At 41.4% G+C, this 23,702-nt stretch overlaps 2 protein-coding genes across 8 annotated transcripts in view; both read right to left on the reverse strand.

Moving 5' to 3' along the window:
• Window positions 1–5,950, reverse strand: part of DNAJB6 (DnaJ heat shock protein family (Hsp40) member B6) — a 62,401-nt gene extending 56,451 nt beyond the window's left edge. For 2 of the 6 annotated variants that reach the window (XM_083376722.1, XM_083376719.1), the window contains exon 1: window positions 5,791–5,950. The gene's annotated coding sequence lies outside the window, so the exon portion shown is untranslated. Of the gene's footprint in view, window positions 1–5,240; window positions 5,458–5,790 lie in introns of those variants that run through there. The other 4 variants (XM_083376720.1, XM_083376718.1, XM_083376721.1 and 1 more) reach the window with 3 other exon arrangements.
• A 1,353-nt stretch (window positions 5,951–7,303) lies between these two features.
• UBE3C (ubiquitin protein ligase E3C) overlaps window positions 7,304–23,702 on the reverse strand; it is a 77,341-nt gene continuing 60,942 nt past the window's right edge. For both annotated transcript variants that reach the window (XM_083376708.1, XM_083376707.1), the window contains exons 19-23: window positions 23,064–23,276; window positions 19,643–19,831; window positions 19,453–19,519; window positions 18,827–18,957; window positions 7,304–8,942 (exon numbers count right to left, since the gene is read on the reverse strand). In XM_083376708.1, the coding sequence (XP_083232834.1) occupies window positions 8,772–8,942; window positions 18,827–18,957; window positions 19,453–19,519; window positions 19,643–19,831; window positions 23,064–23,276 (771 nt within the window). In that variant the 3' untranslated portion in view covers window positions 7,304–8,771. The remainder of the gene's footprint in view (window positions 8,943–18,826; window positions 18,958–19,452; window positions 19,520–19,642; window positions 19,832–23,063; window positions 23,277–23,702) is intronic.

Below are 23,702 nucleotides of genomic sequence, written 5' to 3' on the forward strand. Positions count from 1 at the left end.
GGCTTGCCTGCCTCCTTTCTAGTGCTGAGACATTCTAAAAGCTTATAATCACATCATTTCCAAGTGATGTGGCTAATTTGGAACTGGGTTTGGGTTATGCAGAAAGGCCACCAAACACTTAAAATGTGTGGACAATCCTGTAATACCCCTAATTATTCGGGGAGGGGCAGTGTCATCCCTCGTTTTATGAGGGAAAGATCAGCTGGAGAATTCCTGATATTACTTTGCTGTCAGAGAACACCTTCCCTCATGTCTTCCAGCAAGTGCAGAAGGTAAAAACCTATTTTATTTGCATAAAAATTAGGGTAGGAAAACAGCAGGAATGTGGCCAACAGGCTATGCTACAAGCTCCCATAAACGTAAGAAAAGATACTCAAATCCCTTCTTTTACTCAGAAAAGAAATGTAAGATTGGTTCATAAAAAACAAAAAGCATACTACAGGAAATGATGTTGTGATTTATCCAAATGCATCCATTCAAAATCTAATTACTTATCAAATAACTAGTAACTATATAAAAATACAGGGATGCGGTGGCTCAGTGGGTTACGACGCTGAGCTTGTCGATCAGAAGGTCGGCAGTTTGGCGGGTCGAATCCCGAGTGCCGCGTAACAGAGTGAGTGCCTGTTATTCGTCCCAGCTTCTGCCAACCTAGCAGTTCGAAAGCACGTAAAAATGCAAGTAGAAAAATAGGGACCACTATGGTGGACACGGTGGCTCAGTGGGTTAGGACGCTGAGCTTGTCGATCAGAAGGTCGGCAGTTTGGCGGGTCGAATCCCGAGTGCCGCGTAACAGAGTGAGCGCCTGTTACTCGTCCCAGCTTCTGCCAACCTAGCAGTTCGAAAGCACGTAAAAATGCAAGTAGAAAAATAGGGACCGCTACGGTGGGAAGGTAACAGCGTTCCGTGCGCCTTTGGCGTCTAGTCATGCCGGCCACACGACCACGGAGACGTCCTCGGACAAGCGCTGGCTCTTCGGCTTTGAAACGTAGATGAGCACCGGCCCCTAGAGTTGGAAACGACTAGCACGCATGTGCGGGGGAACCTTTACCTTTACCTATGGTGGGAAGGTAACAGCGTTCCGTGCGCCTTTGGCGTCTAGTCATGCCGGCCACATGACCACAGAGACGTCCTCATACAAGCGCTGGCTTTCAGCTTTGAAACGGAGATGAGCACCGGCCCCTAGAGTCGGAAACGACTAGCACATATGTGCGGGGGAACCTTTACCTTTTTATATAAAAATACAGGTATCCAAGTCAAACTTAACATTTGATTAGATTAGGAACGTGGCATGTAGTTCTCTTGACAGCAATATGAAATTAATTTTAAGCTTCCAGCATTTTTCCCCAATACCTAAATTTAGCTTGCAGACTTGTATGATTATTGCTTCAAGCAAGTATTAATATTGGAATAGATAACTGATAAATAAATCCGTATAAATCACTAACAAATAGCAGGTCTAACCCAGCTAAACCTTTTGAGGTCAGCCAAGGTTAATTAGGTGACACCTTATATCAAGCAATGCATTGTACCATTTAAATAACCCTTGTAAATAGTGATGTGCTTGAATAGTATTTATCTTGGAAAGGCTCAATGCATAAACATTCTTCTGATATTACTTGGAAACTATGCTAAAGACAGCATAAATAAGTTTTTCTAATTACAACACCATCTTTTGAAAGATCTGAACAGCTGATTTCAATGAAACTAGATAGGCAATCTAGTTTCATTGAAATCAGCTGTTCACAAACATCTTTCAATAATGATTACATATTAGGAGCCATTGCTAATTAAAACACTGTATTAAGTAAGTCCCTAGTATTATATCAGAAGTTGGCAACGTGGTGGCCTCCAGATGGTCCAAATCTGATCAGTATAACTGATAGCAACAGAAATAAGAAGGGTGTGTGTGTGTGTGTGTGTGTGTGTGTGTGTTCTATTGTCAGAAAGGAAAATTCAAGGCTAAAAAATATAAAGAACTTTGAGAGCAAGCAACTAAATTTTATTTTTAATGTATGCCATTGTGCCCACAGTAAAAAAATGACAATAAAGGTTATCTATCTTATCTATCTATTTGGCAAATAAAAGAGGGGAGCCAGGAAATAGAAGGAATTAAAAAGCAAAATGATGGTAAAGAATGGCTAGAGGACAGTATTCTACACAAAATATATATGGACATCTGGAAGCATGACGTACTAAAAAAAATAGTAGCAGCTGTAGGGGAAGAAGCAACACAGCAATGCAAATGAATGACTGTTGCACAAATTGTTATTTACTTCTATTTCATCAAAATCAGACATGATTCACTGTTTCAGAAGTTACATGACCAAAAGCAAAGGAGATATGAATATAAGGTTGCTTCAGAGCATAGATTATTAATAATTATACAAATATCTAGTTTTGAAAATTCTATTGCTTCTGCCAGTTCTATTGTATTGGTTGTGCCTTCCGTACCCTTTTGGAAATTCAATCTGCAAGAGATTACTTTTTTTTCCAGAACAGCATGGGAGAAGATATATATCCCTACTATAAAAGGTAATTATATCTTCTTAAATAAAAAGATTTTGATTGACCAAAACTTCTTTAGTTAGCAGAAAGAAACTTCAAAATCTAGAATTTCATACTAACTTTTTCTACCATGAATACCTTCACTATGAGATATCAATCACGATGAATGCACAAAGTTTGTAAACCATGAAGATATTAGTAACAACTGCAAAGAGAAAAAGCTTCAAAGAACACCCCTCAACCATGTGGCTTTCAGTCTTCAATAGCAACCTATATAAAGCACTATCCAAAATGAGAGGTGATTAACATCACCAGGAACAAGCACAATTAGAGCACAAGACAGAGTTGTGCAAAGGCCTGCCTGACCACAAATGTCTTTTACTCCTTGAGCTGGAACTGGGAACCCAGGAGGCTCCATAATGTGTGCACTGGTTCTGAGTGGGGGACTGCAAACCTCTCCAGAAGCAAAGGTGAAAAATCTCTAATTCCAGGTACAGGAGAGCTAAAAATCCCCACAGCTACCTGGACTCACTAGGGCTGAGTTGAAGCACATTTTTCTCTATGCAGGTCCTTACAGCATATCCAGACACAGAGAAGAACTTGATGGGATTATCTGAGTAGCCCAAGGCAAAGTTAGACAAATATGCTGAATATCATCAGCATATTTCATTCCATGTGGACAAATGACATCATTCAGCAACTTTATGTAGGTACTAAACAAAGTATTATTTAGAACAGTTACTGTCAAGAATTATTAGACTGAATAGTGATGGATGTGTTTTTTTAATACACAGGAAGACTCTTTTAAGTACTTATACAAGTAGTCCTTGACTTACAACAGTTCATTTAGTGACCAAAGTTACAATGGTACTAAAAAAGTGACAATCATTTTTCACTTACGATCATTGCAGCATCCCCATCATATGATCAAAATTAAGACATTTGGAAACTAACTCATATATACTTATATGCGTACAATGTCCTGGGGTCACATGATCCTCTTCTGCAACAATCTGACAAAGCAAAGTCAATGGGAAAGGCAGATTCATTTAACAACCATGTTACTAATTTAACAACTGCATTGATTCATTTAACAACTGTTGCAAGTAAAGTAGTAAAATGGGGCAAAATCTACTTAACAAATGTTTCACTTAGCAACAGAAATGTTTGGCTTAATTGTGGCTGTACGTCAAGGACTATCTGAATTTTTTTTCTTCCAAATTATTTACTAAAAAAATGGCAGTGTTATGTGAAATATGTTAATTACCTATAAAACAAACACCTAGCATTAAAACTCTTTAAATCTTGTTTACAAAATGTTTCCTTCCTCGAGGAAATTTTAATGGCCAGCTATTCTTTCAATTTCTATCACTGAAATTTTAAAAGACAAATAATGTTACTTTTAATAATTATGTGCATGATGTATAAGAAATCTGAGGCAAAAATTAATTCTCATTTCAGCTAAAACCATATACTGCTTTGGGGAAAAATGATATTATGATGGTTCAATTCATAAGAGACAAAGTGTTTCTGACTGTAAGCCTTCTTATAACAATAGAAATTTTTACAGTGAAGAACAAAAAAAGATAGAAAGTGCCCTTCCCCCACTTCATTGGGCAATGCACAAAACAGAAACACTGCTATCAGCAATAAATTCCACACACCATCACATTATCTTGTTGAGACAGCACTGAATCCTTGTTGTGCTATTCAGATCAGCAGCCTGTGGCATACAAATAAACTGTGCCACTATAAACTTTCCACTAACAACGCAGTTGAAATAAAAAGTATCTCTTACTCCAAGCAGGAATACTAAGGCATGTATTATTTTCCCTTGAAACACCTTTTTGGTTGCAGCACCCTAGTTCCCTTAATAACACATTTATAAAGGATGATTTTTGAAGCTCTAGACTAGAGCAATATTTTGCAACCTATGCATCTTTTAAGACGTGTGGACTTCAACTCCTAGCATTTTCCAGCCAGCAAATGCTCCACCATTTATTAGTAACTGGTTGTTAAATAAATTATATATTTCTAAATAATTCACCATAGGTCGTTATACTGGCATTTTAATTATTCTTCATGCCCATCCTTTGCCAATCCATCCTAATCTTCCAAGTCAGTGTTTTTCAACCTTGGCATCTTTAAGATGGGCGAACTTTAATCCCAGAATTTCCCACCACATGTTGGCCTGGAGAATTCTCGAGTCGAAGCCCACCCACCTTAAAGGTGCCATGGTTGTAAAACTCTGCCCTTGGCGGACCCCACACACACCCGCAACCTGCTGGCAGGCCCCTTTTGTGCTTCTGTGGTGCCCCTGTTTTTTGCCCACTTAGCCTCTGAGGCAAAAAGGTAACGAACGCCGCGGAGAAGGGGAGAGATATCGGCGAGAAAAAGGACCCGGCAGCATCCAAGACGAAGAAGGCAAGGGCCGGCCGCCTCCGAGTTTCCCTACCGAAGGCAAGCAGGGAACTGGGTGGGACGTCATTAATCTACCCACCCAGTGTTTGCAGGCGACCACTCCCCTCTTTTCCCCGGCGCGGGGCGCGCTTTGGCCAATCAGGAGAGAGCACGAGCCAAAGGGAAAAGGGCGGGGTGGGGAGGGGAACGCAAAACCCGATGCTGAGAGACCCCAAATTTTCCACTGGCGGTGGTGTTCCTCCCCGCCCCTCCCCCCCCCGCGCGCTAAATTGTTGGTGATCCGTAACTGCTTTTCCCGCCTCCGCGCTCACCCGCTCGCTCCTGGTTCCCCCTTCGCGAGCAGCGACAGCCGCCCTCCGCTCTCCTCTCGGAGCTCGCTAGCCTTCCCGCTTTGGAAGCAGCAGCAGCAGAAGCAACAGCAGCACGTCCACAGCTTCTGGCAAGGCCGTGAATAGGAAGTGCGTCACGCGTAGGCAGCGGAAGAACCCCCGTCTTTTATCGCCCTGCGTTTATAGAGCGAGGAGGGGAAGAAAAAAAAATCTGAAGAGGGGTATATATAGCTGCGGACTTCCGGGACAAGAGTTCCCACCCCTTTCCGGGGAAAGTCCCGAAAAGAGAGGGCCCGAAGCGTTTATTCCCGCCTGACGCGCCCTTGTGAATCTCGAGCCGCGGCTAAGCTGCGAGGTCAACTGAGAAGACCGGGCCGGGGAGATGCGGATAACGGGGGAGGCCATGCTTGAACCTTCCTCCTCGTCCTATCTCGGCTTAGGCCTATCAGGAACGAGGAGGGCTGCTGCCTCGCTCTACCCCTAGGATTCCACCCGCCACCGAAAGGAGGGGCTGAATTAGAAAGACGCCCACCGCTCTTGAGCCGGAACTTGTTCCTCGGTCCCAGCTGTGAGCAAATCTGGGATTTCTCCCCGGCTTGGGAAGAGCGGCTCTCGCTTCCTCCTCGGGATGGCTGGGGAAAACGGCAACAAAGAAAGAGGGAGGGGAAAGCAAGAGTGGCTTCGGATCAGGAAATTCCCCTGAAGTCATGGGGGCGAGTCACTCTGCGCTACGCATCTCTATGTAACCCGCTTCCGGGAAAGGGAGGGAGGCACCCGCCGAGTAATTTCGTCACGGCCTCAAAAGTTCCGGAAGGTTCTGGAATAAGTCGTCCGAATGTTTACCCGCCCCCCCCCCCAGCCTGCTCTTGGGAAGTTCGTGCTACGGTTGTCCCCTAGTGGCTGCCGCGAAATTAGCATCTCTCGCAATGTGGAAAGGACAAGCCCAGGAGAATGGGAGAAAATATATTTTTTAAAATCATTTTTTTTTAATTTTCTGTTCCTTTCAGGCAGGGTTGACTCACGGCGACTGCCTGGACTAATCCCTGCAGCTTTTTACGAAAAACGTAATGGTTTGCCATTGTTTCCTTCGTAGGGTCGAAGGTGGATGATTGATTGGTTTAAGCAGCAGCAGAGGCATCCCAAGTATAGTTTTTTTGTGTGTGTGTATACACACACACACACAGCTCAAAAAAATAAAGGGAACACTTAAACAACACAATGTACTGTATTTAATAGTGGGATGTCTTATCTTCTGTTCCCTTTATTTTTTTGAGCAGTATGTGTGTGTGCATTTGTGTGTGTGTGTGTATACACACACACACACACACATATATATATATATATATAGAGAGAGAGAGAGAGATCTGTTTAATCTTTAGTAACTTGGACAAATGACAAAAGTCACTGAAATAAATCAATACACAAAGAATGCAAATTACATAATTTGGCTCAGGTTGTGTCATTTGTGTAATTGCAGCATTACAAACATGTTAATTACATTCTAAGTGAAGTCAGCTGCACTGAGGCCCAATAAACTGAAACTTGACTGTCTTCAGCTAAACAAGCCCCAAATAATATTTCTAAAAATGTTTTTTCTGGAAATAGCAGACCGCTAATTAATTTTCAAAAAAAAAAATTCTGTAGTAGTGCAAGTACAAAAAAGTGATATTACTTGATACAACCAATGTAACTCACTGTTTTCTGCCCTCCCAACTTAATTTCACCCTCTGCTTCTAATTCAATTGAATTTCTATACTAATATATTGCACTGCACAATATAAAAGTTTAATTTATATTTTCAATTAAGAGGAGTTTTAAGCCAACAGAAAAACACAGTTCTGAAAAAAAGCTTTGAAATATTTAATGCTGTGGATTATAAAATAATACTTTAAAAATATTCAGAGTTTTCTCATCAAGATATTGCAAGGTATTTTAGAAAAGGGTTATCTGAAACATATAGTTTATGTATTTAAATGAACAAAGACAACTGTGAACAAAATAGAATTGTTACAGTTAACATAAATGAAGCAGCTTGGAGCAAAACAAAAAAGAAAATTGTTTTATTTCTGTACAAGGAAACTACAAATAGCATTTTTAACACTTCATTTTGTATCCAAGTCATGAAATTATACATTTTTATACTAATACTAGCAAACATCTTCAAACCACTCAGATCCCTTCTGCACATTTAAAATATATTGCTGTTTACTGCTGATTAATAATTAAAGTTAGGAACTTCTTCAGCAGTAAAATTGCTTTTAAGTTTGGAGACCATGAGCTGAGGGTTTCCCCCAGCTCAACAGTTTAGAAGTCTCTTTCATTGCCTCAAAAGGACATAACTTGATTTTGCCAGTTAATGCTTTAGGAACCCAATTGTATCATTTTTTAAAAAAAAAAAAACTAAATTGCACATGACAAAGGTTGATTATGTGTGATTATCAATTCTGAACTATTTCTTTTTACCTTACGTATTTCTCTTGGCAATCAAATGCAATCAAGTAGCCCCACCCCCTTCTTTCTCTGTCCCGTTGATAGAGCAAATAAAACATTTTTCACCAATTGCATTCCAGGTAGAGTAAATGAAAGAGAAAATGCAAACACCTGAAAGCTTTCAGCTGCAAAGAAGGAAGCCTGATTCTTTTATACAAATTTATTTTAATAGTTGTTACACAAATTCCTTTTCTACTGTCATAACCATTTTACTTATTGTATATGTTAAAGTAATACGAATTTTTTAAAGCTACAAGCACGGAGAAACAATGGAACAGATCAGAAAAAAAACAATTACATTATTTGGAACAGTGTACAGCTGATTGTGACACTGGGTAAGGGAATGACTGAAGAACAGGCATGCCTAGTCAGGTAGATAAATATTTTTTTCTAAAGGCCAAAATAAATTTCTCAATGTCTCGCGTGTCACCTAATAAAATGAAAATAATTTTTTCAGTTGCAAATAAATTGCAAAAAAATGGTAAACAATTTCTGCCTCTTCAAAGGAGGTGGGGTTACTTGAGTTGCAGGCCGGTTTTCAAATGATTCTCTTCCCTCCAGGAACATCAACCTGTTCCTTTTTCCCCATCGACTACTCTGCAGGACGCTTTATTGCCACTCAATGGAATTATTTGTGTTCAAGCAGCACAAAGCCTTCATCTTTGGTTATTTTCTCGAAGATGTTGTCCCAAAGGTGCTCTCTCTCTCTCTCTCTCTCTCTCTCTCTCTCTCTCTCTCTCTCTCTCTCTCTCTCTCTCTCTCTTGGAAAGTTTAGCAACTGCTCCTTTTGAATCCAATCCAGAAAATCTCAGTGGGGTTTAAACTCCCAAAAAATGATAGCCAGTTAATGCCTCACATTAAAACGGAAACCTACTTGAGGGTAATTCAACGGGAAAATGAGTTGCAAAAATTTACACGGACCTCACTTAATCTGCTAGGTGTGTGTGAGTGTGAGTGTGTGTGTGTGTGGCTTAAGGAATAGGCACTGATTACTTCCTCTGCAAAGCATTTGATCAGTTCAGTTCAACTCAGCTCAAATCCAGCAGCACATTCAATCGCATAAAGCAGTTTGTTCCGCATAAGGTGTTCATCGCAGAATTCTGGCAGCTTCAGCAAATTCATACAGGTACTGGCGGTGGGCAGTCGCTCCAAATCAGAGCCCCCGTTGTGAATGCAAAAAGCAGGGTACAATTCCTGTGTCCAGGGGAAAAGATAAGGAAAAAACAATGAGAATAAGTTTTAAAAATGACTTTCGGTGCCATCTCCGTGTGTTATTGTACTCATGACTCTAAAGAAGCATCTGAAGCTAGGAGCAGTTAATTGTCAAAAGATGTCATCTTCACTCTGGAGAGCCAGCTAATCTTTAATAATGAAAAGTTGGGAAAATGGGACATAATAAAAAAGGGTTTATTTTATTCTATCAAGCAGTTATTCAACAATGAAGTGGAAGGATAACTCACTAACATGCAATACAAAAATTTTCAAAGAAAGAAACAGAAAATATTGTCTGTTTGCATTCCAGCTAACATCCAACAATTTGAAGAACACAGGGGACTATATACTACAAATGCCAGCACAACAATACAAACAGGCTTTGACAGTACAGAGAACAGTTTATGTAAAATTAAGAGAAAGCTTCTCTCATCACTCAGTATACATGCATCAACTATTTCTCAAAATAACTTTATCAAGGGCACAAACAAGAATTTTATGTCTGCACACAAATCATCCCTAGACAGACATTTCCAAGATGTGCCCAACATTACAGATGCTGCATCGATCTTGACTGCAAGGCAGGGGAATAGGGGGTGCCAAAAAAATTTCCAAGAAACTTTGTAGCTTGCTAGCAGGGATCAGCGAGGAGGTCTGATTTCTGAAAGTGGTCTTGAGAGGGAATTTAGAACTACTGGATCTTATCGTCAGGTTGATAAATTGACTCCCCTAGGCTTTTACTACTAGGAGATTTCTAGCCTATCTTCTTTCCTGGGGGTTGGAGATTTCAGTGCATTTATGACAATCATGAGCTTTTTTCCATCACAGATTCAGTCTAATTAAGAACCCATATCTAGGAGCTGTTTTTACTCCGCTGCAGAGACATGATCGGATAGAGGGGAAAATTTACTCAATGCCTTATCATGATCGGGTCTCTCCAATTTAACTGGCACTTCCATTAGGTGCCTCATTAACCTCCAGGACACGAAGGCTGTGAAAGCTCTTGATCACCTGCAGAGTAACAGATCTACTCTGATATAGCACGGTACCTCATTCCAGGAGCTGTAGTAGCTAGCAGCTGGTTTCCAGTGCAATGAAGATGCTATTTCCTACAAAGCTGTGTATGCCTTTTGGGCAAGATACACCTGAGACTAACTGCTTCACCCATCTGTAATGATTGAGCAGAGAAGGTATACAACGAAATCTCTTCCCAAGAGATCGAATGGAAAGGGGCCTGTAAGCCAGGGGTGTGATGGGAGCACCCCGATACTCCCATATTACACCCCTCCTGCATGAGCTGCATTGGCTACCGGTTGCCCTCCGGGTGAGATTGAAGGTGCTGGTACTTACCTTTAAAGCCCTACATGGCTTAGGTCCGGGATACTTGCAGGACCATCTGCTGCCGGGAACAAATTCCCATCGTCCAGTACGCTCACACAGAGAGGGCCTCCTCAGGGTACCGTCAGCTAAGCAATGTCGGCTGGCGACCCCCAGGGGGAGGGCCTTCTCTGTGGGAGCGCCAGCCCTATGGAATCAGCTCCCCCCTGAGCTTCGGATGACCCAAAATTTCCAATCCTTTCGCCGCGGTCTCAAAACACTCCTTTTCCACCAGGCTGACCTGGACTGACAGGCATTTTAATTAATTATATTTGGAATTTTTAATTTATTTTTAGTTTTTAATTTTAATTTTATTTTTATCTTGATTTCTGTACTTATTATATGTTTTGCTGTTAGCTGCCCTGAGTCCTTCGGGAGATAGGGCGGGATATAAATCCCATCAATAAATAAATAAATAAATAAATAAACTCAATTTCATTGAGGGCCGCATCAGCCTTGCGGTTGCCCTCAGGGGGCCGGGTGGGTATGGCCAGGGTGGGCGTGGCCTACTGGGTGGGCGTGGCTAGAGTGCGTATGGCCTACTGGGTGGGCATGGCCAGCTCTACATCATTGGCATCAAAGGTGCCTATGGGGGCCTGGGCAGGAGTGGGACAGATCAGAGGGTCTCTGGCAGGAGGAGAGTCTCTGGGCCAGGGCCAAGGCAATGGGGGCCGTTCCCTCAGTTTCCAGGATGGCTTTGCGGGCAACATGAAACCACCTCGCGGGCCGGATCCGGGTCCCGGGCCCTGTGTTTAACATGTCTGCTGTAAGCTAACCTTCTCAGCTGTGCCCTCCTTTTTTGAAAACAATAAACTTGTGGATAAGAATGGAATCCAGCTAAGTTATGCTTCTTCTGCAGGGCTTTTGGGATGAAATGAGAAAATGTGAAGGCTGGCTCGGATAGAAAATGAAAGGGTGTTGTATTGAGTTTGACTGCAGGAGAGACTGGATGTTAAATCCATTCACACTATACATGTGATTGTGCACCATGTACAATTGTGTGCCACGTACAAACATAGGGATTGAAGTGCCTAGGGATTGTTAAGCCTAGGTACAGGAAGTCCTTGTTCAGCAACTGCAATTGGGACTGATGACACAGTTACTAAATGAAGTGGTCACTAAGTGGGGAAAAACCCACATGCTGACTTGTGTTTACAATTTTAAACAGGACAATATATACTAACTGGCTGTAATGGTGAACATGTGACTTAGAGGTGGTGCGAAGTTCCTCTTATCTGACCACAGTCCTTCAAGGCTATTCCCTCGGCCTCTACAGTTATTAATCTACACGTGGAAGCGGCTGACCTGGAGAGGCTGACCTGAAGACACTTATGGGAACGTAAGAAGCTAGTTCTAGAAGTATCAAGGAACTGGGAATCCTCACTCTGAAGCCAGTAGCTATGCTGAAAACTTTGGGAACAAATTTGGTGCCTTTTAGCACAAAATATACAAGCACAGCTTCTCCACAGTGCCAGCTGCTGCCCCTTCCAGCTCCCACTCTGGAGGATGCTTCCCCCACCCTTAGATATCTTTCTCCCATTGGGCAATGCCTTCTCACACTAAGTACTGAGCTGTAGCCAACGTGCTTCCCCCACCCTTAGATATCTTTCTCCTTTTGGGCAATGCACAGTCACCCATGCGCTCGTGACCTCCCGGCTAGACTACTGCAATGCTCTCTACATGGGGCTGCCCCTGAGGACCACTCGGAGGCTTCAGCTGGTGCAGAATGCAGCCGCACGAGTTGTGATGGGAGTCTCCCGATACTCCCATGTAACACCTCTTCTCTGCGAGCTGCATTGGCTTCCGGTTGCCCTCCGGGTGAGATTCAAGGTGCTGGTGATGACCTATAAAGCCCTAAATGGCATGGGCCCGGATTATCTAAGGGAGCACCTGCTGCCAGCGTCAATTTCCCATCGTACTGTGCGCTCTCACAGGGAGGGCCTCCTCAGCGTACCGCCGGGCGATCCCCAGGGGGAGGGCGTTCTCTGTGGGCACGTCTGCCCTATGGAATCAACTGCCAACGGAATTCCGGACTGCCCCCGACCTTCGTTCATTTCGCCGGGACCTAAAAACCTGGCTCTTTGAGCTATCTGGTCTGGACTGAGGGGTTTAATGTTTTTAAATTGTGATTTTAATTTTTGCGGCTAGACTTAATTTAATTTTATTTTAATTTTATATTGGATTGTTTTTAAATTTTGCCTTGTAAACCGCCCTGAGTCCTTTGGGAATAGGGCAGTATATAAACCAACCAACCAACCAACCAACCAACCAACCAACCAAATAAATAAATAAATAAATAAATAAATAAATAAATAAATAAATAAATAAATAAATTTTCACACTAAGTACTGAGCTGTAGCCAACGGGGATTTTGTTTCCTACAAAAAAATAATAGGCCCTTTGAGATCCAAGGACATTCTCATCATTAAAAAACTAAAGACAGTCCTGGGCTTAAAGGCTGCTTACAATGCTTGCTAAACATAAACCTCTCTGCAATACCCAAGTGGATTCTCAGTTCTCTTCCTTTCCCCCGCCAGTCATCTCTTTCCCTTATCTCATTCCCATGAAATGTGTTGCCCTGGTTCTCTTACAATCCCACTTGTGCTCTTCCTTCTCATTCCCCTCCTTTCCTTTGCTGTTTTTCCTGCTGGAAGAAGGGGATGAAATGAGCACTTGTACGTCTCCGTGTGCGGGTAGACCTCAAACACAACTGAACCCAACATTTCCATTGCTGAGCAAGACGGCTAAGTGAGTTTTGTCCCATTTTACAAACATCCTTGTGACAGTTATTAAGTGAATCACAGCAGTTGTTAAAAGTTAGTAAAACGGTCGTTAAGTGAATCTGGCTTCCCCATCGACTTTGCTTGTCACACAGTCCCAAAAGGTGATCACAGGACCCCTTGGGACACTTGCAAGCGTTATCAATACCTGCCAGTTGCCGTGAAAAATAGTCACAAGTAACTTTTTTCAGGGCTCTTATAACTCCGAACAATCACTAACAAATGGTTGTAAGTCGAGGACTACCTGTATGAAAGAAACAATGGAAGATCCATTAATTTCACCATTGAGGTACCTTTTGTTTATACGTAGTCATTTTAATAAGCGTTTGCTTGTTCAGTTTCTATTGATCTGGCCTTTTCATTTTGGATTATGAAAGAGGGGCAAAATGGAGAACCTGAGAATTACACAAGATTTGGATTTCTGTTGTTCTCAAGAAGAAAGCATTTTAAATTCAAGCTCATCCTTTAGGACAGGGTCCCCAACCTCCGGTCTCTGGACCGGTACTGGGCCGCAGCATGCCAACAACCGCACTGCACAAACAAGCAAAGTCCCATCCGTGGGATGCACACAAAACCACACACTGTCTGGTCCGTGGAAAAACCTTTCTCCGCGGAACCGGTCCCTAGTGCCCAAAAGTCTGGGGACCTCTGCTTTAGGAAACAGTAATCTTTATGGTTTTCAATTTACACAAAACCTCATTTTTATTTAGTATCCGGAACCTTGCACAACATCAGATGCGTCATTAGTTTTGAGACTTATGTTGCTCGAAGATTTCTTTTCCAATTATTCCTTTGTAGGGACGCAGTGGTTCAGTGGGTTAGGACGCTGAGCTTGTCGATCAGAAGGTCGGCAGTTTGGTGGGTCGAATCCCGAGTGCCACATGACAGAGTGAGCGCCTGTTACTCGTCCCAGCTTCTGCCAATCTAGCAGTTCGAAAGCACGTAAAAATGGAAGTAGAAAAATAGGGACCACTACGGTGGGAAGGTAACAGCGTTCCGTGCGCCTTTGGCGTCTAGTCATGCCGGCCACATGACCACGGAGACGTCCTCGGACAAGCGCTGGCTCTTCAGCTTTGAAACGGAGATGAGCACCGGCCCCTAGAGTCGGAAACGACTAGCACGCATGTGCAGGGGAACCTTTACCTTTTATCTTATACATACTTATTTTACTTACAATAGGAAAAATTATATTCTTGTCCTGAGAAAAATCGATTTAAAACATGAAAAAAATTGTATTCCAACTCTGAAAAAAATGATTTTAAAAGGAAACATGCAACATATAAATAGGGAATCTGTCTTTCACTCTGTATTTATTCTAAGTGTTTAAATAAAGTTTCCTATTCTGTGAAAATTATTTCCCTAGGTGTTATGATCAAAGTTCCATTTTCCTTGGTGAGGGAGTATTAATTTCATCATGTGCTTTGGTCAGTTAAAACAGATAATCTGGTTTTAGAAACTGGAAAAAAAAAAACCCAAAACCCTAGCACCCTGAGTCAAGAGGATAATGAGATTTTAAGTTATTGTTTAAATGGAGGCCTTAAAATGTATGTCATAGCTAAAATGCTGTGTTTTTAGCGTTCCTCTCAGAGCACTAATTGAATTTTCTTACTTTAAGCTTTGAAAAAATGTTGAAAATGAAGTTCTCTGTTGAAATGCCAAGCCAAGGGCACCATCTATCATATAATTAAATACTCTGCAACGGGAATCTGCAAGAGCAGAGAAGAAGAAGCAGCAGCAGCACCAATTTATTTTGTGCCCTGATTGGAACTTAACAGTTTCCAACTGCACTTTAATGATTTCTTTTTGTCTGTAACCATTCCATTTGTTAAACTTATTAAACTTTAATTAGCTTTAGCATACGTTGGTGTGAGTTCAAGCAGTTGAGAGTGAAGACTTGGCTTTGTTTTTTTAATAGTGAAAGTCATGACTGGACTATTTATAAATAAAGGACTGCAAGACACACTACTTTCTTCTAAATGAGTCTGGACTAACTTTAGCAAAAGGTGAAAGTTCCATAATAGAGAGCCTGGGTAAGATTTCAGTCCAGACAATTCCAAATTACACCCTTAACAGTAAAATTGAAATAGCTTCCATTTTAATACAGCTATACACAATTAATTTTGTTGGCATGTTGCTCTAATGTTGCCCTCAATAGTATGTTTTTGGTTAATCGAATGCATTTACTTCATGGCAAATACTAATTACATCTACTTACAGAACATGGTACTCTTCATCTTCAAAATACTGCAAGGGCATTTATTATAAACACTAATTATGCTACTCTTTTTAAAGGTCCGAGGCCACAATGGCGCGACAGGGTAAGAATATGTCTTCCTCACTTTGGTAGGTAAAGTAATAGCAGCTTTTGGTATTCTACAGCAGATAAACAGCCTCTTTGGTTGACGAGCAAGCATCAGAAGGAATGACTGGGAATCTTCGCCCATTCTTAAACGTTTTTTTCTCTGCACTGTTTTCCAATGGAAAAATCATATGTATTTTACAATAAACTTTTGAGTATAAAGGATGTGGTTTGGAACCATTTTGTGGCAACTGTTTCAAGTTCTGGAACAAAGTTACAATGGTGCTGAAAAAAGTGATTTATAACCAGTCCTCACTCTTGCAACCATCACAACATCACAACGATCACAATTTGGGTGCTTGGCAACTGACATATATTTACAATGGTCACAGGGTCCAGGGGTCATGTGACTGCCACTTACAAACATCCCAGCCAATTTGACAAGCATAGTCAGATTTGCCTAATTACCCCTTGGTTCACTTAACAACTGCAGTCATTCGCTTATCAACTATGGCCAAAAAAAAAAGGCATAACTCACTTAACTGCCTTGCTTAGCAACAGAAAGCCTGGTCCCAAATATAGTCAATTTTAGTAAGTGAGTATGGGCAGAAAGTAAATCAAGATTCCAATTCCAAGAGAAAATGGAGATCAGCATTTTCCAGTTCACACTCACTTAACATTGAGAACAAATTTAAGCCATTTAAATGAGACAAAGACTAGAGCAGACATGTCAAACACAAGGCCCGGGGGCTGGATGCGGCCCACGAAGTGGTTTCATGTGGCTTGCGAAGCCATCCTGGAAACAGTGAGGGAACGGCCCCCACTGCCTTGGCCCTGGCCCAGATACCCTCCTCCTGCCAGAGACCCTCAGATCTGTCCCACTCCTCCCCAGGCCCCCATAGGCACTCTTGATGCAAATGATGTAGAGCTGGCCACGCCCACCCAGTAGGCCATTTGCACTCTAGCCACGCCCACCCAGTGGGCCACGCCCACCCTGGCCATACCCACCCGGTCCCCGGAGGGCAACCGCAATGCTGATGCGGCCCTCAATGAAATTGAGTTTGACACCCCTGGACTAGAGAGAAAACAAGCATACAGTAGTCCCCATTTAGCAGCAATTTGCAGTTACAATACTGATGAAAAATAAGTTTACAACCAATCGCAGACCTTGTGCAGGTTTGGAAAGCAAAGGAAAGCTGAAGTCAGATTGTTAAGTGCAACCACAGTTTCACTTACAATGAGGGGAAAAATTACTTGATCCCCTGCTGATTCTGTACACTTGCCCACTGACAAAGAAATGATCAGTCTGTAATTTTAATGGTAGCTTTATTTTAACAGTGAGAGAGTAACAACAAAACCCCCCAGAAAAACTCATTTCAAAAAAAGTTATAAATTGATTTGCTCAAGAAGAAGCACATTAAGGTCCTGGAGTGGCCTAGCCAGTCTCCCGACCTTAATCCCATAGAAAATCTGTGGAGGGAGCTGAAGGTTCAAGCTGCCAAACGTCAGCCTCAAAGCCTTAATGACTTGGAGAGGATCTGCAAAGAGGAGTGGGACAGAATCCCTCCTGAGATGTGTGCAAACCTGATGGCCAACTACAAGAAACGTCTGACCTCTGTGATTGCCAATAAGGGTTTTGCCACCAAGTATTAAGGCATGTTTTGCGAAGGGGTCAAATACTTATTTCACTTATTACAATGCAAATCAATTTATAACTTTTTTGAAATGCATTTTTCTGAAATTTTTTGTTATTCCCTCACTGATAAAATAAACCTATCATTAAAATTATAGACTGATCATTTCTTTGTCAGTGGGCAAACGTACAAAATCAGCAGGGGATCAAGTAATTTTTCCTCTCACTGTAGCAACTACTTTGTTTAATGATTGAATTCCCATTCACAATTGTGATTATTAAAGGAGGCCTACAGATAGTCCTTGACTTACAACCATTTGTTAATAACCATTCAAAGTTATAATAGCACTGAAAAACTGACCTATGGCAGTTTTTCACACTTAAAGACTGGCGTGCCATAGTCATGTGATCAAAATTCATGCACTTGGCAACTGGCATGTATTTATGATGGTTGCAGTGTCCCAGGGTCATCTGATCACTTTCCACAACCTTTCTGATGAGCAAAGTCAATGGGGAAGCCAGATTCACTATGTCACTAACAACTGCAGTAATTCATTTAACAATTGCAGCAAGGTTGTAAAATGGGATAAAACTCACTTAACAAGTTCCTTGCTTAGCTATGGAAATTTTGGACTCAATTGTGCTTGTAGATTTTCATGCTATTTGTAAGCTCAACTCTGATAACAAAACCAACCCTGTTCACAGGTACTCTTATTCAAAATAATATATTCTTCCTCTCTTGAATAATACTTTTGCACCCGGCTCTGGACAATGGATTCTGGGTTTCATCAGCTTAGAACTGTAAATGGGGAATATCGAATATATAACATGTATAAGTCCAGTATATTATATACCACGTTCTATAGGGAGATCTCAAAGTAGAAATTTAGAGATAGGTTCCGTATAACGTTTGTAAGGCAGGAAGGAATCAGGAACAAAATGGCAGCATATCATAGTTTTTATTTTTCAGCAACTGCATTCTCAAGAGATGACCTGAGTTGCAGATTGCTTATTCCTCCTATATGGAAGGCAAACACATCTTCATTTTTGGGGTGTTGTGAGCAATACTGTATGTAAAGCAATAGCTACCTGTATTAAGTCCATGCAGTGAAGGAAGCATGGACGGTTCCATGATTTTCCGCATTATAGAATCTTATCTAAACATCCACATTCATTTTAAGAAAGGACCAACATCATGATCAGGATGCATTACTAGTCAAATGATAATAGCTGAAAGCCCCACTTGTTTCTTTGGAAAGCGATTGCACTAATTTATCATGTGAAATAATTGAGGTGAAATGGACTATTCGGTCAAGTAGCATCCAACAATAAGGCTTGGAACTTATTTAACACTTCCTTTGATTTCACTTTTTTAACTTCACTTGTGCAATTTTTTAATTTGATCTCTCCAAATACTGATCAAATTTTTCTTTTCCCCAAAAAACACTCATGCTGCAATTCTATACATTTTTAACTGAGAAAAAGCCAAACTGAATCCTATGAGATATACTTCTAAGACTAAATATTTAGAACTACAGTACCACCACATTGATTGCAATAGGTTCTTTTAAAAATATTTAAAATATTGTCCTAGAATAGACAAAAAAATCTTAATTTTTATTTAGGAATGATCTAAATTTTTATAATTTACATGTCTGCATCTCCATTGCTTTAATGCCGCTTTGGTTTTTAAATAAGCAGATGTTTAATTAATTAATTAATTAATTATTATGGCTGTAACAAATTAGCTAGAACACAAAATTATGAAGGCAGGTACCTTAAAACCCAAGAGAGGAGGTCGTGAGCAGCTTGTCACAAACTTGAGTAATTTACGTTTTTCATCATCAGTGAAACTTTCAACTACTGTCCAAAATATTTTGATTACTGGATGATCTGCAGAATAACCTCCTACCATTTTAAAAAAGAAAATAAAACTGCATTAAAACTCAGTTAGAGAGTTATTCTACATGATTAGAAAACAATTATTTTTGAGGCTATGTCTGGATCTGAAAAACAATGGATGGAAGGGTGAACTAATACAATAAGATTTTGTAAGCTTTACTAATAGGAGGCATAAAAATAGTTAAAAGATCATATAATCATTTCTTTCACATTCTAATTAAGGGATAACAATATCTTAAAACTAAGGGAAACATGTTGCTAATTTGTAGGACTACTCATTCCTTTTTGTGTATTACTGCACATTATGTTAATATATTTTTGCTACTTCTGCTCTTTGATTATTCATCCACCAAACGAGTGCATGTGTGGGCATGCATAAAGAGTATAACCATATAATTTATTCTTCTCTTGACATCAAAGATAATTAATCATATTCAACCTCCCTGGCTTAGATTCTTTATTTTTGTCCTTCAACACCACCTTTATTTACCATGTACTTGCCTGAATAGTTTGTGAAAGTTTTAAGATCCTCTAGACTAATTGGAACCTGGGCTCCAGAAATCAAAACCTGGAAGGGTTGGAGAAAAAGCAGCATATATGTGGTTAATACATCTAGGCAAAACATTAGATTCTTAATTTTCTTTAAAGTTGCTGAATGCATCATTTCCTCCATTTGGCTGGGCAATTATACCTGTATTTCTTGTTGATCGAACATTCTGAGCCACTCAAGATTAACAACATTGGCAAGACCTTGTCTGAATGCCAGGCAATGCTGTCTGATTTGTTTATTTAACCTGTAGTCTGCCACAAGATGGATGTAGGCGATTCGGTTTGCACTAGTGACAGGAATATCCTTTCCTCCAAGCTTCAATTCAACCACCTATAAAAAACACAAACATCTTGTATCAAATCAACCCCATTCCCTCTAGACAAATTATTTTTCCCCTAGCCCAGGGATAGGCAACCTTGGCTCTTTTGTGACTCGTGGACTTCAACTCCCAGAATTCCTGAGCCAGCATGGCTGGCACAGGAATTCTGGGAGTTGAAGTCCACGAGTCATAAAAGAGCCAAGGTTGCCTATCCTTGCCCTAGCCCCAATCACCTTCCATGACGTTGTGCTGACGCAGCAACTCACACACCAATCTTCAATAATTATGAATACATTATTTTTATATGACACTATCAATACTATCAATGAGTCTATGCCTGGAAGGGGACATTTTGGCTAAGAAGGAAGGAATATGGCCCGTTGGTCACAGCATTTGCCACTAGATGGCAGAATGGAACAACAGGGATTCCGAAGAAGTTTGATTCAACAAACTTTTGTTGATGTCAACCTCTGAAAATCTCTCTGGATAAAAGATGGAAAACACACATTCCCTAAAAAAAATACTTCAATGCCCCAGCCAATCCCTCATTTCAGCTTTATATTATTTTGGGGGGAAAAAGTTTGCTAGGAATGGAATTCAAGATTTTGACTGAAACTCCTGCAATTTTTTGAAGTTTAGCAAATAAATATTGGAATGCACCTTGATTTAAAAGGAACTCTCTAAGAATGTACAAAATAGTTTTCTGCACTTAACAGTTATTTTGGGTGGATTGTAAACAAGCCAAAATGTGTATGCTTTGAGAGTTCAAATCAGTACTGAAAAAGTGTTCAAGTTGAAATGTTTTGAAAGTCCAGGATTAGCTGCTATGATTGAATACTGGCTATTATTTTAAATTCTCCTGTTGGAGTCCATATAGCGTGGGGGGGGAGTGTGATATGGGTAAGGGGCAAAGTGAAGAGACCACTGGATTCAAGGCAAAGCAGTGCTTCCGCTGGAACAGTGGTAACTAGTAGTAAATGCCTGGCAGCCTTCCTCTGCTTGGCACAATGACCAAGTTTGAGTCAGTGTAGCAAGGTTTGTGATCGTTACAGTTGAACAGAGCATCAGGGATTCCTTCACCCCTTCCGTCCCCCCCTCCCTTGCTACAGCTCCAAAGAAATAAACCCTTCCCCCCAATCTGCTTATTTCAGGAAACCAATTTTTCTCACTGGCTTCTGCATACTCTAGCTGAAAGCATTGTTAGATACAGGTACATTAAATGCAGCCTTTCCCCATTGTCTTAAAGGTGTTTTTTTTCTCTTCCCCCACGATTCCCTCCCTCCTGCTGAACAAGCTACAACCAAAGAAAGGGGCTGATCAGAGGCAAACTGGTATCAGGTTTCCTGGTCAAAAGAAGGAAGGGCTGGAGGCTGATTTTAGTATTGAGGGTAAGGTGGGGTGAGGTCCACGAAGGGCTGAAGGCTGAGGAAGTACAGACAGTAGTGGTGCCAGTGCTTTATACAGCCAATCCCTCTGTTGCAAGGTTCAGGACTCAGGGTGGTAGTAGTACCCAAAACAGGCACATTGCAACCCTGGAGCACTTCAAATGTACATCTGTAGCCATTGGAGAAGGGAATCCAGGTAGTCTGGGCCCTTAAGCAGCTACCTAGGTAACATCCAGGTGCCCTTCCACTTCCAGCAGTCCTGGGTGAATTGTCAAGTAGCAGTAAGTTCTTAAGCAAAGGAAGCTGGCTGCACAGGGGTGCCGCTCAAAGCACAGGATGCACGCTATAGCTGATAACAGCTCCAGATGGCCAGCCTTTCAGCACAGTGGAGGATTCTGGCACTTCTTCCATCTGACACTCAATCCGGAACTAGCTGTTCTAGAGAAGGGACATATTTCCTGTGTCACCATGGAAGAAGGAAAGTTGAGACTACTTCAAGCAGCAACTTCACCTTTGGAGACTCATTGTGAATGAGTATCCCTAACCTCTCCTCACCATACAGACTGATTTTTGTTGTTAGTTGCGAAGTCGTGTCCAACCCCATGGACAACGTTCCTCCAGGCCTTCCTGTCCTCTACCATCTTCTGGAGTCCATTTAGGCTCACGCCTACTGCTTCAGTGACTCCATCCAGCCACCTCATTCTCTGTCGTCCCCTTCTTCTCTTGCCCTCAACCTTTCCCAGCATTAGGCTCTTCTCCAGTGAGTCCTTCCTTCTCATTAGGTGGCCAAAGTATTTGAGTTTCAGCTTCAGGATCTGGCCTTCTAAAGAGCAGTCAAGGTACAAATGAGGGTGTATCTGCTGCTGTAGACTTCAATATCTCCCTTGGTGTAAAGCCACAGTTGAGTGGGTACTGCTTCACACCATGGCGTGGACAGATGAGGTGATATATCCCACTCACCCACCCTCAGGATTCCCACAATTGTGTGGAGGTCTGTGAGGCATATGGCAGCAACACTGACAGGAGTATGTATTTATTGGGATTATCATCCTACTGTGTTAGTAAAGTAAAGGTAAAGGTTCCCCCGCACATGCGTGCTAGTCGTTTCCAACTCTAGGGGCCGGTGCTCATCTCCGTTTCATAGCCGAAGAGCCAGCGCTTGTCCGAGGACGTCTCCGTGGTCATGTGGCCGGCATGACTAAACGCCAAAGGCGCACGGAACGCTGTTACCTTCCCACCGTAGTGGTCCCTATTTTTCTACTTGCATTTTTACTTGCTTTCGAACTGCTAGGTGGGCAGAAGCTGGGACGAGTAACAGGCGCTCACTCTGTTACGCGGCACTCGGGATTTGACCCGCCAAACTGCCGACCTTCTGATCGACAAGCTCAGCGTCCTAACCCACTGAGCCACCGCGTTACAATACATTAATCAATTGGAAGAATATGCTAATGAATAATTAACAGTCATTTAATGCAACCTTTGTGTATCAGCACAGAAAAATCATTATGAATTAATGGAGAGACCGCCTATAAAGAAGAACAAGTCCAAATTTCAACTGAAAGTTTTTAACCACAAGCTAGCTAGCTTAGCTCTCTCTCTCTCTCTCTAACTGCATTATAGAATAGAACATTCAAATTTGAAATAAAAGCGCAATCACGTAAATTGTCTGTCTTTGACACTTTAGCAAAAAAAAAAAGTATCAAATAGTACCAAAACAGTAAGACATTGAATGCCTTGATTCCAAATGGCACAAACAGCGATTATTCTGTCAGTGCTTTATCACCATGGCATCTGAATGCAAACAGTGCTGGGAAATTAATAGTTAACTGGCTGTAATAGACAAGAGAAAATATCTTACCTGTGCCTCTCCCAAATCATTGTTTACCACGGTAAAGTTCAGCCCAAGTTCTTCCACATCGCCTTCATAGCTCTTAAGAAAAAGGAGGTTTTTGTACATTTCAGGATCCAGAGATGCCAAATGATGAATGTCAACCTCAGCGCTTGTCCCCAGCAACTTGGAGAGGAAAAAACTGGCAAAAGGAAGCTCAACCAGCATATTTTCATATAAAGCCTTTAAAAAAAGTATAAAGAAGATTGAAAATCACTCATCTGACATTCATCCAGCAGCAGAAGAAGGAAACGCATGATTTCATTTCCTGTGCCTGCTGATAAAAAAGCTCATGGCCCAAATGTACATACAATATTCAGTAATCCTTAGTCAACAATCATCACAATGAAGCATATACACACGATACGATCGACGATAGCGTTGTACAAGAAAATTAAGGACATGTAGCAGAAAAAATATAATTCTAAAATTATATTTTTATGTTCAAGTCTTAACTATTTACAGTAAAAAAAATGTGTGTATGAGGGTGGAGGTTCGTTCTCCGGGCATATGGAGAACAAACTTCCACTCTCCTGCTACACACGAGCTATTGGTATTCGCCACTATTGCAAAATGTATATGCACTTAGTCCTATTTTATATGCAGCAA

This window comes from Vipera ursinii (genome assembly GCF_947247035.1).
Source record: "Vipera ursinii genome assembly, chromosome: Z".
NCBI classification, from domain to species: domain Eukaryota; kingdom Metazoa; phylum Chordata; class Lepidosauria; order Squamata; family Viperidae; genus Vipera; species Vipera ursinii.